The sequence below is a fragment of the Hyperolius riggenbachi genome, chromosome 3 (assembly GCF_040937935.1).
Source record: "Hyperolius riggenbachi isolate aHypRig1 chromosome 3, aHypRig1.pri, whole genome shotgun sequence".
In the NCBI taxonomy this organism is placed as follows: Eukaryota; Metazoa; Chordata; class Amphibia; order Anura; family Hyperoliidae; genus Hyperolius; species Hyperolius riggenbachi.
In genome coordinates this window covers 290258333-290277297 of record NC_090648.1, presented here as the reverse complement: position 1 = coordinate 290277297, position 18965 = coordinate 290258333, and the positions used below count along the sequence as shown (strand labels likewise).

The 18965-nt window shown below is 39.1% G+C and overlaps 1 protein-coding gene across 20 annotated transcripts in view; it reads left to right on the top strand.

Annotated features, from left to right (window-relative positions):
• FOXP2 (forkhead box P2) overlaps window positions 1-18965 on the top strand; it is a 314143-nt gene that overhangs the window by 277219 nt on the left and 17959 nt on the right. For 12 of the 20 annotated variants that reach the window (XM_068276462.1, XM_068276460.1, XM_068276465.1 and 9 more), the window contains 2 exons: window positions 845-916; window positions 6082-6171. The exons of 5 other annotated variants lie outside the window; for them this stretch is intronic. In XM_068276462.1, coding sequence (XP_068132563.1) covers window positions 845-916; window positions 6082-6171 — 162 coding nt within the window. The remainder of the gene's footprint in view (window positions 1-844; window positions 917-6081; window positions 6172-18965) is intronic. 3 more of the 20 variants (XM_068276471.1, XM_068276470.1, XM_068276472.1) reach the window with 2 other exon arrangements.

The window sequence follows — 18965 nt, the reverse complement described above, 5'->3', positions numbered from 1 at the left end:
GAGTACTTATTCTTAAATGCTTTCTAAGTGATAATTAGGGTCAATAAAACTGCTGTTTGCTTTATTCCCAATTGTAAAAGCAGTGTCTCTGTTCTCAATACAGAATTCTTGCTACATGTGCTTTTCTTCTGGCCTTTACAAAATAACAGCAGTCACCTCATACTCTTGTGGCAAGTGTAATTTTGTCCCTACAAAATATCAAATCCGTGTTTTCAGATCCAAAATGAGGATTTCTATAGATAACCGCATTGAAAAAGTAATAACATACATTCGATGTTCATTTTTGCTATAGCTTGAAGTATTGTCTGCTTGTTCTAGATGAAGCTTATTGTCTTTTGTAGTATTTTTCCATTAAGTTTCCTGTCTGGGAGCTTGTGACATTGCCCACTTGTTCATTTTTTATGCTATCAGGAGAAACATAAAATATTTTGAGGCACAGATGATTTGGTTGTGTGAAATAATACTTTCCGTTGCCAACAATCTGATTGCTTTGAATTGCTTTTCAGTACTTATAAGGCTAACCCTTCTATATTTTTTGTGAAAGCAATCAGATTTTGGTATCATATGTAATTGTGGAAACAATGCTTTCATTATATACTGGCCTGATGTTATGAAATCTCTCCTCATCTTCTAAATTCACGTTGACTTTGATTGTTCTACATCACATAAAGCAATATATGTTTGATAAAACTTGCATACGTAAAAAACAAGAGTATGTATTCATCTGCAAACATGCAAATAGATTGCTAAATATGGGAAACATAAAAATGTGTCAGCACATCCTAAACTACATTAAATGCTAGCCAATTACTGTTAAATTAAATGCAGTTGATTTCCTTTTTAGTTATCTTGGAGGAGAAGGGGGGGTTAAAAGAGTACAGGATACTCAGGACCATCCGACTGATCCATTCAATCTGTAAGTGATCCACCAGAAGGAATGCAACATCTCATATGTATTGCTAGATTAGAATGTTCTTATGTATGTATTGCCACACAAATAATTTTTAACACCGCATTTTTAAGACAGAATTCTAAATAGCAGCCATGGCAGTTTGCTGCAAAACTGAAGTAATGACCCTCTAAACTTTTCAGCACCATAAAGTGGCCACACACCATACAATTAAAAGATCCAATTTTTCAACAATTCGATAACTTTGATCGGTTGTTCCCCAAAAATCGAGAGCTTTTATTTGTTTTCAATCGATAAATCAGATTGAATTTCCCATTTTTTTATTTGTATTTTTGGATATTGGACATGTTGGAAATTTCAGACCAACTTTATCAAGAATTGTATGGTGTTTGATGGATTGTCAATTACTTGATGTACAGTTCCAATAAATTTTTGGGGAAAAATTGAACATAGGTGTGTGGTACATTGGTCAGATTTTTGATTTGTTACAATCAGTCAGAAAAATTGATTGCTATTCTTGAATTGAACAGATATTTTTAATAATTGTATGGTGTGTGGCCATCCTAAGGCCACATACACACATCAGACCATAGTCTTTTGAAAATGAAAGATCACAGACCAATTTTACCCCCTTCCATGTAGTATGAGAGCCATACCTTCACAGTCTTTTCTATGGAGCTGAACTCCCCCATCAGAAAAAATCTTTGCAAGATGCTGCACACAAACATGCTGTACAGACACAAAAGAGCAGTATCTGCAAAAGATCTGTTCCTGCCAAAGATCCGTTCCTGCAAATTGCATTCATAGTCTATGAGATCTGCAGATCATCATACACACCTTGTTTAACTGACATTCATCTGCAGATCAGACAATCCTCTGCAGATCTGAAAATCCATCCTGGTGTATCTGATATGCAGATGAATGTCTGTTAAACAAGGTGTGTATGATGATCTGCAGATATCATAGACTATGAATGCATTTTGCAGGAACAGATCTTTTGCAGATACTGATCTTTTGAATGTCTACAGCATCTGTGTGTGCAGCATCTTGCAAAGATTTCTGTCTGATGGGGAGTTCAGCTCCATAGAATAGACTGTGTAGGTATGGCTCTCATACTACATGGAAGGGGTAAAATTGGTCTGTGATCTTTCATTTTCCAAAGACTATGGTCTGATGTGTGTATGAGCCTTTAGTGTTGTCAGCAGTGTTTTGTCTGACAAATAAAAGTATTTTGGCTTATGTTTCCTTTTCAGGAGAGATGAATTTGATTGCTCTACAACTCCCTAATTTGCATAGCTAAAAACACTGTTTTTCTTTACTCTTGCAATGCAGAAAATAGACAAGTGTTTAGTAGGGCTAGTACACAATGCACCCATATTTATCTCATCATGTCACATGTCAGTTCAGATATGCATTAAGACAGATAAAGATACTTTAGTCGTGAGTTAAAGTGGACCTGAACTCTTGCACAGGAGAGAAGGAAGACATAAAGAAATGCACTCTGTGTGTATTAAGAGAGTTTAGCCTGTTTGATTCCCCCTCATTTGTGTCTAATCACAAAGTTGTAATTTGATATCTCCCCTGTATCACATGACTGCCATGGCAGAGATGGCAGATAAGCTCATTTGAAAACACAGGCTGTAAACAATATGTCTGCTTCCATTAATCAGGAAGTAGAAACAGTTCAGATTTATTGTAGGATTTGTATCAGCTTTAACAAATACATTTTTTTTAATGTTATTATGTGGTTGTGTATCTTTTAGAGCAGAGGAGGTTCTGAGTTCAGGTCCGCTTTAAGACAAAATAGGAGAAATCATAGAGTATAGACAGATAAGGGCCCATATGCAATTAACTTTTTCTCCTGAGTTTTCTCATATTGTGATATTTTCAAATAAGTCAATAAAATGCATTTTTACACTACCAGCAAGCAGACAAATACTCAAAATAATCTGGAAAGTATTTTTTGGTACTTTTTCTATTGCAAAGTGCTGAAAAGTTGTTTTAATTTAAAGAAGAAAAAACATCTCCTAGGAGAAGAAGTTAATTGTATATGGCCCTAGGGAGATAAATCATGAGGTAAAAAATACATTTGTTTAGAAATGTTTACTTAATCAACTCCACTTGTTATTAATCCTTCCAATGCTTGAACGTGAAAGGATTGTCTTGTAATCAGCAAAAGTAGAATTTCACTTAATTTCCTCACTAGGAATTGGCATCTAATTCACTATCTGTGCTTTTGCAAAGTGCGTTGAACCAGTCCAGATATGTAATGGTTGCCCTTTATTATGGAGATCCTTCTGTAGAAATTCACATCAGTAAGCTATTTAAGCAATACAGCATGAAAACTGGTCTACAAAGCTAAGCGCAAAAGGGTTGCCTAAGCATGCAGTTGGCAACCTTTTTTTTTATCATTTCACAAATGCAATCAGACAGCTGCTCCACATTGTCTCCAGTTTTCTTTGCACCTGTACCTGTAAACTCTCATAAACTGTCACGGGCATTGCTAGCCCCAAAGATCAGTGGCACGTTCCACAGATCTATTCTGGGGTGCCCCGGATGTCCCGCAGGCAGAGTCAGAGAGCTGGCAGCATCTGGGATCTTTGGTACATCAATGGGGGAGGGGGGCATGCTGTGTGCTGTGGTGCCATGCTGGGTGCTGTGATGCCTTTATGGAGGCATGTTGGGTGCCCGAATGCCTTAATGGCAAGTCAGGGAATGCTATGGGGGGGAGGAGGGAGGGGCCTGCCAGACAACCTGGCTGCAGGCCAGTCCTCCCAGGAAAAAGCCAGACTAGCCAGCATGGGTGAGGGGGGTTTCATCCCACATATTGCTGGCAGGCCTACTTAGAACACTGCTAAGTTTGTGTAAATTTGGATACACCCATAAACACACCCACATTCCGGTGCATGGCCACACCCATTTTTTTGGCCGGCGTTCCCAAATGTGCCCTGGATATCTTAGGATCCTAGCAACGCCCCGTAAAATGTTATCACACACGATCTTGCAACAAAGAGCCATATGAAATCTAGTGATAGATTACGAAAGCTGCTCCTACGGGATCTTGTGTAAAAATGCTTTGAATACTATTAGAGTGACAAATTTAGAATGAGTATGCGGTATGCAAATCAGATTTCTCAGTGCCAGCTCATGTCTACAATTAGCTGCATGATTGTTGCAGGTGTGTGACTGAAAGTGCTGAAGCTAACAGATCATTGTGCTGTCCAGACAGTTAAGAGTTTTCTGAATCAAGTAAGCAGTAGCAGCTCTCATAATATTACAGTATAGGTCCACCTTATGTAAAAACTAAAACATGAAGTGATTTAAATTGTTGAGGAGTGTACATTATGATTTAGCGACATTGCTTTAATGGTCACCTATTTCATCATTTTTATGTGCTATGCACTGCATTTTCCTACCCTTACAGCGTGACTCATTGCCTAAGGTCACATATTAGAAGTTATGTTGAGCTTTTCAGTAGCACAATCATGGCTCTTACTTCAGTCTAGTCTTTTCCTCTAATAGTCTGCTCTCCAACATGGTTGTTCTTCACTGTCTTCTCCACTAGCCCTTTACTTTCTTCTAAGTCTTTGCTCTTCAGTATCACACTTGTGGCTCCTCCTTCATGGTATGCTGTACTTACCTCTTTCTGTCGGCTAGAACACATCATTACGTCACAAATATGTGTTTTCCCTCACTGTCTTCCTTATGTTTCTCTGTCTATTTGGCATCTACTTGTGGCCTGTGCAACCTACAAATCTACCCCACTTTCTAAAATCAGTTTAGTTGACACACTGCAACATTCCTTATTAACTATATGATTTGTTTCTGACTGTGAGCTCCAACCTCAACTGTTAAAATCAAAGCTAATACTTGCATTACATACAAATGGCTTTAAAGACATATAGACATGTCTTCATTGTTTTAAGTAAGTCCTTAGCCATATAACTTTCTGTAAAGTATGTACAATAAAGATAGACACATGCACCAAGTAAGTGTAGGAACATACATATCCCAGTACTGGGCAGTCTAAGTATAATTGTGGGCTACCAATTATTTTCCTGGAGTGGTCAAATTAAACAATTTGGTGATGACAGACGATGTGTACAATTCTGGAGCTCATTTACAGTTTTGATTGTTGTATTTCTTAAACTACACTGCAGGTAAATAAGCCTTTTAGTTACCAAGCAGTTATGTGTGACCCAAAACCACTAGGAAAGTATAGGGAACTAAAAGAGACCAAAAAGCCCTCCTACTAAAAAGCAATGCTTGGTGTGATTTGCCTTCTTAACACAGAAGGTACTTGTGATAATTCAGCTTTAAGTGAACATCGGTAGTTACCCACAATGCACTGCTATTGAATATGCAAATTATCTCTTTATGCCCCTGAAGCCAGGCTTACATCCAGAACCACTGGTGTATAGCAAGTCTATAGCTTTAAATATTACAGAGCCACACCAACCCTACATGCAGACAGCCTATTTTGGACTTTCGGTCCTCCTCAGTGCATGGCAGGGATTGATATGGCTGTATGGGATAGAGCTTGCACCAGTACAACAGAGTAACCAAGCAGCTCAAAGGCTTTTTAAAAGACATAACTGGTGAATGCAACATAGAAAACTGCAAGCATTACATCAATACAGTAAAACCACAGAGCATGTTCATTTCTTGTCATAGTCTATAGCCTTGTACCCTGATGGTGCTCTGTGTGGCCAAGGCATTAGCTGCCGTCTCTCCCATATTCTATGTTAGAGGGCTTCGTTTTGTTGGTACCAGCATGAGGTCAAGGGAGATAGAGAAACTCTGGAGAGTATATTAAAGCTCCCTATTCTGTTGGTCTTTAATCTGTTGTTTATGTTATAAAAACATGTTTGTGTTTTCTAAATGCTGTTGTCACTCATGGCAGTATATTAATGTGAGTTATTTGTTTCATGCCTTTTGAACACTACCATGGGTTTACAGTGTGGGAGTCCTCCATTGTTCATACCTTCTCTCAAATACTTTAATTGTGGTCTATCTAACATTTAAAATTCATAGTTTCATATCTTACCTGTTACAGTCATTACCATTTCTCTGTCTTTCAATACTTCTTACAGTCCCCCTAGTTTGGGGCGTTGCTACTGCTGTATCTTTTCCTATTACATTGTTCCAGTCCCCTGTTGTTGCACTTTCAGATCATTCAAGTTCCTTGTCACTGCTGTTGACAAAAGGATCATTCCAGTCCCCTGTCATTCCACACTGAGACTGTTCCAGTATCTACAACGGTGAGCCTATTATGCTTTAATGTGATTAAGGGGTAGACGGGAATTAAATGTTACCACAAAATAACCATGGCGTTATACATTTTTAGTTTGCATGCTTGGAAAGTAGATTTTGTTTGAATTAAAATAATTAAACATTTCCAGCTGCTGAGACAGTATACCTCATTTAATACTTTTTTTTTTCAGTAGAATGCTATCAAATTAGGTGAGCCTAATTATATCCCTCTTTTAAAACCAGCCAAGTTCAAATTGTTAGATCATAAATGTATAAATGATTATTACTGGAGTTTTAAACAAGCTCTGTATATGCACTGTCATTATTAAACGTTCGACCGCCAATGACAAGTTGCCCTAGAAATGGCTGTCTTTTTACTAGACAGCCATTGATGTAGGTAATGGGCTATAGCTATCAGAGGGATAAAACACGATCATGGCTCTAGCAAGGCATGAAAATCCCTGGTACATCTGTAGGTTCACAAGTTTTAGACACACATACCTTCTATTAAAACTTCAAATCTATAGATGATGTGCCATTTATAAGCGACACATTTCAAAATACATTTCACCCTCAGAGCCTAGCATCAAAAACGTAATATGCATGTGTTTTACATAATGTGTTGCATGAATTGCTCTCACCCAGTGTCTTGTCTTCTATACACTTCTTACTTATTATTTTTCCTGTTTTTTTTTGTATTTTTCTTTTTGTTTACATGTTTTCCTAATTGTTACAGATGGACAGATCAGACTTACTGCACTGAAATCTGTTTCATGTATTTGGAAATATATATTAGTATCCGCTGTAATTATGCTGTTCTTCATTGGAAAGGACAATCTGAGTCCATATAATGATGATCAACAGTTTTTTTGAGGAAGGATCTTTGATGACAGAGGGTCACCGACACCTATACACATGAGGGAAAATCTTCCACATAGAGATAGACTGCAAGTGTAATCTCTATATTAGAGAGAAAAAAGACATGTTAAAGGTTACAACTTTCCTGCCTTCTAACAAACAAAAAAAATACACAACAATATGAATGTTTTCCTATTGGAAAGATTCAACTGACATCTTGTCCCAGTGTTGATGGCATAGAAAGTATATTGTATAATAAAACTGCATGTCTATGCGTCCATCTGCGTCCATGTGTGCTGCCCAGTGCCCTAGTGCACGTGTGCAGGGCTGTGGCCGTGCGCTGTGCATACACGGGACTGTGGACAGGGACACACATGCACAGTGCACAACCAACACCCATTAATGGAACAGGCACAATGACTGGTAATGTAATAATCCTGATGCATGGCAGACCTATAGAATGTACTGCATGTTTCACAACATAACTAAAAATCTTGCTTAAGGCTGCTTTCACAGTGGGACGTTACAGGTGCACGTTAGAGCAGCCTGTAACACAGCCCAACTGACAGCAATGATAAAGGATTGGGCTGTTCACAGTGCCCATGTTGCGTTGGAGTATAACGCAGCATGGTAAATGAAAGTGCAGCGTGCTGTGCGTTATACTCGTATGTGGCTGCGTTCGGATGTTTGCACATGCTCAGTACTGTTTGTTTATGTTTTTTTTAAATTTGACGCATGCGCCGTTTTCGTCCGATAGTATGCGTCAAAAAGTATGCATCATGGACGAGCACGTACGCATGAAGAGACGCATGACGCGACTCTACAGAACGTCCGACTTCAAAGCTAACATGCGTTACGTTAGGGGCACGTTATGCGACCTTAGCGTCCAAGTGTGTAAGAGCCCTAAAGGCTATAGCTATTTTCTGTAATGTAAAGCAATCATTTTCTGTAGCTGCTGCAGATTTACACTGGTCATAAGTTATTGTAGCCCATCCTATATGTAAAATTTTATATATACCATGTTTCCCCGGAAATTAGACACTGTCTCTAATTAATTTTTGTTTCAAAAAGTGTGCTAGGGCTTATTTTCAGGGGATGTCTTATATGTTACAGTGCTGATAATGCACTTTTCATGTCATCCCTGCACACAGTTGATAAACCTGCTGTGTGCAAGGATGACATGACAAGTGCCTGATCGGCACTGCACAATGTGTGTCCCCATGCTGACTGCCTTTTATTGCTGTTGATTGTACTGTAACAGTGCCGATCAGGCTGCTATCATGTCATCCCAGCACACAGTTGTTAAACCTGCTGTGTGCAAGGATGACATAAGTGCCTGATCAGCACTGCATAATGTGTCCCCATGCTGGCTGCCTGTGATTGAAAGTCACGGAACAGATCAAGTTCCGATATCAAAGCATTCTAATTGGACACAATACCGGGAGTCTCAGAGGAGGGGTCATACTCCGTTATTGGGCCAATCATTGTACTCACTGAGGAGCAGTGAGTGCAGAGATTGGCCCCAAAACAGAGCATGACCCCGCCTCTGAGACTATTGTGCCCAATTAGAACGCTTTAATACCGGAGCTTGTGTCCAATTAGAAACGGAGGCGAGGAAGTCAATGGGCGAACCAGCTGGAATGCTGGAGTGCTGGAATGCTGCCATGAATGGAGAGAGTGAGTGAGTCAGCTCACTGTGTATGAATGCTACTTGGCATGAATGGATTGTACTCGGAGACCACCCAGAGCTAGGTCTTATTATCGGAGGATGCCTTATATTTGCAGTATAAGTGATTTTTCCACTAGGTCTTATTTTCAGGGGATGTTTTATTTTAGGGGAAAGACAGTATGTATGCGTGTGTCTTTTACTGCATGAATAGCAGTTTTGTTCAGTATATATGTTGCTGTAGCAGGAACAATCCTAGGGCGTTTTGCATTTTTTTAAGTGCCAGCGATTTTCAAAATTGCCCTAAAAGCGCTTGTGCAATGATTCCCTGTGAGAGTGTTCACATCTGAGCGGTTCGTTTCCGATCCGCTCAGCAAAGCGCTGCCTGTACCATTTTGGGGTGATTTGCCTCAATGGAAGATATAAGGAAATCACAAAGTGCTTGAAAAAGCGCTTGGTATAGCGATTTCTCCAGCGCTTTTAACCTCCTGAGCGTTATGCCGCTCAGGAGGTTTTGCTAGTTTGTACTCCCATCCTTAATTTATTTGATCAAATGGCTGCAAAACTTTAGCTAGCACTAGGCTAGCTAGTACAGGTGTCCGGCACCCCCTGATCGCCCTGATGCCCCCGCTTATACATTACCCAGCCTGGCTCCAGCGATTGGTGCAGCCTCCCCACACAGCTCTGGTCTTTTATATGGGGAGGATCGTACATGATGTCGCTGACGTCATGACATTATGCGCAGACTCGATCCTCCCCATAGAGAGACCGGAGCTGTGCGGGGAGGCTGCGCGGATCGCTAGAGCCAGGCTGGGTAATGTATAAGCGGGGGCATCAGGGCGATCAGGGGGTGCCGGACACCTGTACTAGCTAGACTAGTGCTAGCTAAAGGTTTTGCAGCAATTTGATCAAATAAAATAAGCATGGGGGACTCCTGAGGCCAGCGAGTGGTATGCCCGACACAGTGCATACCGCTAAGGAGGTTAAGAATAAATACAATGTATTTATTATTTTCCGGGTCAAAGAGTTCACTTCCTAAAGCGCGCAGGTAAGCGCCGGGATGGGAAAAACAATCACTCACAAAATTGAAAATGGCTGCCATCATCGATTTCGATTTTAGATGTGAACAAAGCCTCACACCTCTCCTCCTGCCATGATCACCAAAACAAAAAATATAAATAAAATAAGCTCACTTATGTTAAAGTAACACTATTTTATTAATTACCACTGCATAGTCCTTTAACAAGTTCAATTTATTAACATGCATATTGGTGAAAAAGCTTGGCCATAGCTGTGAAAGCATTGAGGGTGACTATATTAATAAACCATATAATAATAATAATAATAATAATAATAATAATATAAAGATGCACTATGAAGCTGTAATATAGAAAACAAAGTTGCAAACACCACGCTTATTTAGTTTACTGTTACATACCACCGTCATGATTTAAGCAAACCTTGGAATCACACAAATGTGATTCACCTCCATGAATGTTGCTAGGGGCTACCAACTTTTACATTGAAAAGGAACCCAAAGCTACACTTGAGAATGCCGCTAAAGGAAACCTGAAGTGAGAACCATTTGGTGATTGCCATATTTATTTCCTTTTAAACAATACCAGCTGCCTGACAGCCCTGGTGATCTATGTGGCTGCAGTACTATCTGAATCATTCACCTAAAATAAACATTCAGTTAATCTAGTCAAAATTGGTTCAGAACACCTGATCTGCATGCTTGTTCAGGGTCTGTGACCTAAAGTATTATGCTGTAAATACACAAGTCGACCCAGCGTGCGCCCGGATCGATTCTCGCTCGTCCCCATGGGCGCTCCTTATCACGCGCTTGCTTTCTACCCATTGTCCCCCCGCGGGGATCGAGCACAGAATCGATCCGGCGGGGTATCGGACACGTCGGAAATTATCAATCGAGCCATCAGCAGCTCGATTGATGAGGAGGAAACGACTTGTGTATTCCCAGCATTAGAGGCAAAAGATCAGCAGGACAGCCAGGCAATTTGCATTATTTAAAAGGAAATAAATATGTCAGCCTCCATATTCCTCAACCTTCAGGTGTGCTTTAAATTGTTTTACCTAACATATAATCCTGTCCAGAGATTATTCCAAAATATTTATTGAGCAGGAGGTAAGTAACCCCTAGGGAAGGTTTTCTCCTCCTCTTTACAGGTTCCCTTGAAGCATTTAAAGGGTACCTGAGACAAATTAGATCAAAGCATTTATACTTACTTCCTTCAACCCACTTTAGGCCATAGGCTCAGTCACTGTCCTTCCTATTGTCAGCTGGCCACTGGCCAGACTGGTCTCTTCCTACAGTCGCCTTTGGCACAGAATGCTCCTGACATTGGGGACAGTGGAAGAAGGATGGTCTGCACTGGTCCAAATGAGACTACTTTATTGCTGGACATATTCAGAAATCCATATACATCACACAGCTGACATGTTTCAAACCCTCTAGTCCCTAGGTTTTTAACGTGTGGTACGCGTACCCCTGGGGGTACTTCTGATGGTTCCAGGGGGTACTCGGGCTTGATGTACTTAACCAAGAATAACAAATTTAGGGTTTTAGAAAATGATAAATCTTATTTAAACAACACCAAATTAGTGTTTAGCTAATTAAAAGCAATGGTAAATGCTTGGAAATGGTTTAGAACCAATTATCATATACTACGATTAAATATATATTTGTCAAGGGGTACTTGTGATAATGTTTACTATGCTGGGGGTACTTGGTGAGTACAGGGTTTTAAAAGGGGTACATACCAAAAAGATGTTGAGAACCACTGCTCTAGTCCATAATCATAGCTCATAGCATGGGGAACACACGTGTTGTGGCCTGGCCTTGCGGAAAGAAGATTGGGCAGGAAGAGACCGGGCCGGCAAGCTGACAATCGGAGCGGCACAGGAGGAGGGCGAGGGAGGGGGCTGAAGAAAGCCCCAGGTAAGTATACATGGTTTGTTTTTGTTTTGTTTTTTTACATCTCAGGTTTTCTTTTAAGTTTACTTTGTCAAATCAGCTATAGATGAAAAACAGTTTATGCTGCGGTTTACTACACAATGTATTTGGCCATTACAGCTTGCATTACTTTATTAGTATCTTTGTAAATGTGCTTGAAACATCACACAATTCTTATATGACCTTGTATGTCTATAATTGTCCATAAGGTGTAAAGGCAAAGTAAGAAATGTTTGGGCATATGAATGGGAGCCATATGTGCTTTCACATTGTACCATACATCTGCAGTTAATGCCACTTTAGGAATTGTTACAGAAAAACACTTGCCTTCCTCTACGTTTATTCAAGATTTTCACATAATGCTATATGTTGCAATTATTGGAAATCCAAACGTTGTGAAATGTTTTCATATTTTAGCCAGATATTTATGAGGTGTAATTTTATACTGCATAATGTAGGACTTCAATCCCAGGATTTGGGTAAATACCTCTGCATCTGACATCATGGGAACAACATTTCCTGGATATCCATGTTATGGCTATATTCTTTATTTTTCTAAATCTAGTAGTAAATCTGACAAACTTTTCATTTTAGAGCATTTTCTGATGTTTTCTTTTTTATGCCCGAGGCTAGGTCAGAATTGTCTGAATCCATTTACCTTGTGATCCCTAACAGCTGTCAGATCGAAAGAATATTTAAAAAAAGTTAACATTGTTTGATTTATAACACAGCCATTCAGGGAAAAGGCATGTGCATGGGATTATAGAAGTGTGGCTACGTACTTTATCATCATGCATATTCTTAAAAGCTCCTTTGTTTTACTTTCTGCTTCCTCTGTACCTGAGGAATGCGTATTGTAGGATCATATATTGTCTTATGGGGATATTTAAGAAAGTATTCTCTATCATTACTGACTGCTAACCTATGTCTTACACCTCTGGACATCACACTGTGCTCATAGAGGCAAACATAAATCTGTTCAGAATTAATTCTGCTGGTTTACTGAATGAAAACTAACAAATACAAAAAAATTTATATATATTAAAACCCTCAAAGTTTTGATAATTTTGGTCAAAGGAAAATAACCTTTCTGTAAAAATGTACTATCTGATCTTTCTCCTGCCTAGCTCCAGCTTAATAGTGCAACCATTTATTTGTTCCCTCATTAAAGTCAATCTAAACATATCAATAAAAAAATAGTTTGACTTACCTGGGGCTTCTACCAGCCCCCTGCAGATGTCCTCTACCAACGCCATCATTAAGTGATCTTCCGGTTCCCAGCGACACCCTACTTTTGCCTCCTGATCGCGCCTCCATGGATGGAAGCATTCTGCGCATGTGCACAATGCTCCTAGCGACGGTGAGCGTGATTGAGGGTCGCTAGGGGTGGGGGTGGGGAGGTTGTGATTGCTGTTACTCAAATATTGTTAATGATATTCAAATAAAGGCTTAGCATTTATAATTTGCATGCTGTCTCTTTCTAATACTAACGTAATCTAACCTCTCTGTGCCCTAACACTAACCCTCCTATAACTATGCCTAACAATAACCTCTAACCCTACCTCCTAACACTAACCCTCATATTTCCAAGCCTCAAGGTGGCCACACACGATACAATAAAATGATCTGATTTTACGGCAATTCGATAAATATGATCGGATCTCCCAGAAAAAATGGAAAGCTTTTCTTTCATTCGACATGATTTCCAGTTTTTTTCGATTTTGATCGATCCAAAATGCTGGGGAAAAAAAATTCAATTTTTCTAAAGATTGTATGATGTGTGTTAGATTGTCAATTTATTAATATACACACCTTAGCAATTTTCTCAGAGTTTCCAATCATTTTATCATAATTGGGGAAAAATGTAGCATAGGTGTGTGGTACATTGGTCATATTTTTGAAATGTTACAATCAGTCAGAAAAATTGATTGCAATTCTTAAATTGAACAGATATTTAAAAAATGGTATGGTGTGTGGCCACCTTTACATTAACCCTCGGAATGCTACAGCCAATAAGGGCACTTGGCTATACAAGTAGCTGAAACCGTTTATGGGCTATATATGTGCCACAGTCATTCTGGAGTTCAGCTACATAATACCCGAATCTCAGTGCATTCAACCCACCACATACTGCGTTGATAGTCAGGGTTTTGCGCTCATTCGTCACCCCTGCTGCATGCTTCACTGATAGCCAGACTTTGCCTATTATATAGCCAAACTCCAGCGAACAATTTAATCACCCTCTGCACCACAGCTGCAAGTTTACATTATGGTCTATGGCCTAATTCAACGAATTGTCCCAGTGCCCAAAATACCCTATCTTACCTTATTAATATTACATTAATTAATATACAAATAAGTTTGTTGGAGTAATACATTTTTAAGCCACTTCTTACTGCAATATCATTAATTAATGAAGTCACTTTATTATAAGGTTTAGAATGCTTAGATGTCTCTAAGCTTGTGAACAATGGAGAATTTAATTGATCCTAAAAACCAGGCCTGAATTCTTTAAAGGACCACAACAACAAAAAAGTAAGCAGTTAAAATCTGACAAAACCAACAGGGTTTGGACTAGTTCATCTCCTCATGGGGAATTCTCAGGGTTTTATTTTTTTCACAAGGATTTCCTGAATGCAGTTGCTCAGTCCAACTGGTGTGCAAGTGAGTAGTGAGGCTGGCTGGTATCTTACTATTTTGGCAGTCAGACTTAGCAACTGCCATTCATGTCATGCTATTGAAAGCAAAGAAAATCCAGAGACTCATCCATGAGAAAATGGACAAGTCCCAAACATGTCAATTCTGTCAGATTTTAACTGATTTCCTTTTTCTGTATAGTGGTCCTTTAAGTGGCAAAAGTTTTCAAGTTTAAGTCATGTATTTATAAAGTTTGAACCATGTCCCGAGTGATCTTATAACTGTCCTCCCTTAGAATAGCACAGTGTGTACAGATTACAAAGATTGTAGATTTACTATAAATATGTATAGTAGTAACACGTTTTGCTGCATAGGATAAGATCAAATGAGCCAACAGTAAATGGTTTGACATTCTATTCTTAAAATTCAGTGTGCTACTGTGAGCAGAATTCTCTGATATCACATCAGTGTTTGATATGATTTACTTTCACTGTCTTGCAAGTGTGGCAAGTGTGATCATCCCAGCAATCATTTAGGCCCATGGCCCATTGTGGAGCGATTTTGGAAATTACTTGTGATTCCCAAATCAAGAAATACAAAAAAACATGATTCCCAGAGCGATCACAATTGTATCTTACAGCTATTGAATGAGATTGGTTTGGGATCGCTCTTAAATTGCTTCATGCATTGGCAATTTAACCTGCATTGGCAAACCCAGCTGAGTTAGTTTAGGCAGGTCTTATTGTTCACTTGTACATGCTAAAGAATTACAGGCATTTCCATTGACTTCAATTGATACTTATTCCAAATAAGAAAACTATAAATTATATTTGTCTTTTCAGAAATAAAAAAAAAACCTGACCCAAACTGAGAACTTGTTATAACTGTGCAATAAAATTCTTTCTTTTTTTTATTCATTATTTTCTGATGTTAAAAGGGTCAACAACTAAATGAATCCCTGTATTTAGCAGGTCTAAACTCATATTTTTCTTGTTGACACTGACTGAATAAAAAAAAAGTTTGGTAATTCCTGCCAAAGCTATACCACGTCATCTCCCAGCCTTAGGGTTTAGTAGCAAGCAAAGAGAGACCCAGTGAATGTGCAGGTCCCCCAAAAATTTAGTTTGCAGCAACTGTATGCCTGTGATAGGCCAGCCAACAGTAGGTGACACAATCACCCCGAGTTCAGAGTCTATAATATCTCCGCTTTCTGAATATGGTCAGGGAAGAAGGCAGACAGACAAGGCATATGAGGCTAGCAAAAGTTAGCAACAGGCAGGAGGATCTAGAATGGTCAGGTAGGTCAGCACAAAACAGGGAGCAAAGATCCAGGATAGTCAGGAAAGCTGGGGTCATCAACAAGAGCATGGATTTAAGATTAGTCAGGTTTGCTGGCTTACAAAGGATAGTTAAGTGATCAAATAAGCACCTCAACCCTGCATAATGAGTACAGGGGATGTCCAGCAGATGCGTTAACCATTTGCCAGTAGTGTTAAAGTAGTCAATAGATCACAAAGGGTGTTGTAATATTTTGTATCTTCTTAGTTTTGATAGGAGTCTTCAAGGTTCTTTTATGACATCCCATATCGATCTGTCAACTTTACTACTTATCTTTAACACAGAGCAGTACCCTCCCTGGTGTTGCTAGAAGATTGTCAGCTTTTTTAGAGATTTTTGTAATGCTGATTAAAGCCGGTATTCTCTGGCTTCTTCACATGGATTGCAATCATCTTCTATATAGGGAGGTGCTGCAGTCCAGAGGAGTCCCAAGACTTCCTACGGATACAGGAAAAGTACACAGAGATAACAGGAGCTCCTTATGGTGTAGTATATTAATGTCAAGTTCTGGATAAATACAAAGTGATGAGGTACTCACAAAGATGGGTGGCAAGACCAGCAACCACAGTATAAAAATCAGTAAGGAAATCCCGTCCCCACTCGAGTTCTTTGTCTTCAAATGTGTGGGTCGCACTCCAGAAAAAAACATTGTTTGGTTACACAAAACAATTGGCAGCAACCTCTAATAGCTAGGGTGTAAACAATATCACTGGGAGGGAGAAGGCACCCCAAAAATAATCATGGATGTAATAAACATAAAATGGCTTCCCTTTAAGAAGAAGGGGCAATGCCAACATAAGAAAGACATTTTAATAATCAGACACAAAAACGATAACGCGTTTCACAGAGCACAGTCCGCTTCCTCAGACCAAATAAAGCAGTGTCTGGGTAGCCAAGGTGCAGAGCTTGGAGCGCCAAAAGAGAAAAAAAAGTGCTTTTTTAGGCTCTCCAAGCTCTGCACCTTGGCTACCCAGACACTGCTTTATTTCATCTGAGGAAGCGGACTGTACTCCGTGAAACGCTTTAATCTTCTTTGTGTCTGATTATTAAAATGTCTTTCTTGTATTGGCGTTGCCTCTTCTTCTTAGAGGTAAGCCATTTTATGTTTATTACATTCATGATTATTTTTTGGGGTGCCTTCTCCCTCACAGTAATCATCTTCTAAGATTATTGTACAGACAATTTTTTGTGCTCTCTTTAAGGTCTTTTCCTCACCTTAAGAAATATTACCAGCCATGCCTTTATTTACAGGTATGGCAGGTTTATGCAGCTAAGAAGCAGGACTAGTTTAATGGGCAGACTGTTATTGCACCAGCTCAGACATGAGATGAATCTCACTCATAATGTATCAGAGGTCCAGTCAGGTACTGTAAACTACAATAAATTATGAGCACATTTTCACAGCCTTAAAGAGAAACTTTACTAAATAAAACTTGAATAAAATGGTCTATTTTTTTTATAATTAGTTAATAAAGTATTTAGTCAGTGTTTGCCTATTGTAAATTATTTCCTCACCCAGATTAACACTGGGAGGGAAATGTTATCTCACGTGGCAACATCTTTACTGCTGGCAGGTGCATCACTTACTATTGTTTTCCGAATCCAGCAGACATTACATCTCATCTCCCAGAATGCTCTGGGAGGAGAATTCAGCATAATAAACAGTCTAGGCTAAAAGCTTAAACGTCACTCGGAAGGTGGGGTTGCAAACCAATATACAGCCAGCAATTTATAGATATAGGAAGTGTTTCTGATGCTGAAACCAAGCTAATTAATGTGTACGTGGCTATCCTCATTAATTTACTACATTCTACTATCTGTCACTACAGAAGCTCTTTAAGCAGGCCATACACCATGCTGTCTTGGTAGTCTAATCATGTCCAATCTTATTAGCGCTTAACCATAATGGGACCAGACAGCTCTGGCCACTTTAAGACCAGAGCTGTCCATGTCCTTTTTAGTACTGTGATTGTTTCACAGCAATCACAGGGTCAGGAGCCAATGAAATAAGCTTCTGACTGATATGTTTAAGCTCTGCTGTCAGCATGACCGCAGAACAAGCGGGTGCAGTGACGTTGAACAGCAGCGGGAATGGCGAGAGTGACAAGACCACGTGGCAGGAATGACTGGACATTAAACAGGGTGTAGATTTCAATCATCAAGGTCCAGAAGAGGTTAACAAAAAATCTGTTCTTAATGTTTTGACTTTCTGTGAGTTTTGATATTGTACAATCAAGAGTAGACTAGTTTATGGCCAGTTTAACAGAGCAAGGATGAATCAACCCCGATTGTGAGTTTATTCTAACAGCTTCTGCTCCGCTCCAAGTGTGTTTCCTGACCAAGCTTTGTGGGCTGTCTTGGGCCTAAGCTGGTAACTAAGGTAGGATGACTGAGCAAAATACAATTATTTAATTAAGGTCTGCATTTATACTGGTTGAACTCGATGGACGTATGTCTTTTTTCAACCAAAATAACTATGTAACTATTACTGTCCAGTAAACGGTCATCTTACCATAGAGAGGCAAACTATATGTTTAAAGTAACAATAGTTATAATGCATGACTTTCCATTGTTTGAACTAGGCAGTAATGTTCTTCATGATATTGATCATTCAGTGCTCCAACATTTCACAAAAACCCTTTTCTTCATATCAAAGTGATTACCATGTTTTAGCAATTCCATTTTTTGTTCTCTTTAGCTGTTTCAGGAGCTGTCATGCTAACCATTTTTATTCTACTCACTGACTTCTTGGTTTATATATCTGTATTCTAAGGGGAGGGTTGCAAGATAGATTTTTGTATCCACAAATGTATTTTATGTATATGTATGTAATAGACATGTACTTCTAAGTCAGTGTTTTGACATTTTGCTCTAGATAAAGATGCTGATTTTTTGTATTATTCAGTAGCTCAGGCTGCCACAGTTTTGTTAGACATGAAACCCCGATTGTTAACACTGTGGAATATATAAATATTTATTAACTGTATAGGTGCAGTTAAGATCTCTTTAATTTGGATGTCACTAAGAAATCTCGCAGAAGAACAGCTTGAATAAAACATGCAACTGTTGTTGTTTTATCTTAGTCCTCAATTAAAATTGATTTTACAGGTTTTTTTTAAAGGCTTTCTTTTTTTCGTAATCCTATTCAAGTATACCATTGTAGATTGGAAGTGCATAGTTTTAAGGTATTTGATACGATGTCCGTCTCTTTGGGGCTGATATGTATGTAGAAGAGAAAAATATATAGTATTCAGTATCCAGTATCCATAGCCACAGCTTGTGTAAAATTTTATTTTTGCAATCTTTAGTAGGTAAGTGCATCTAATTGG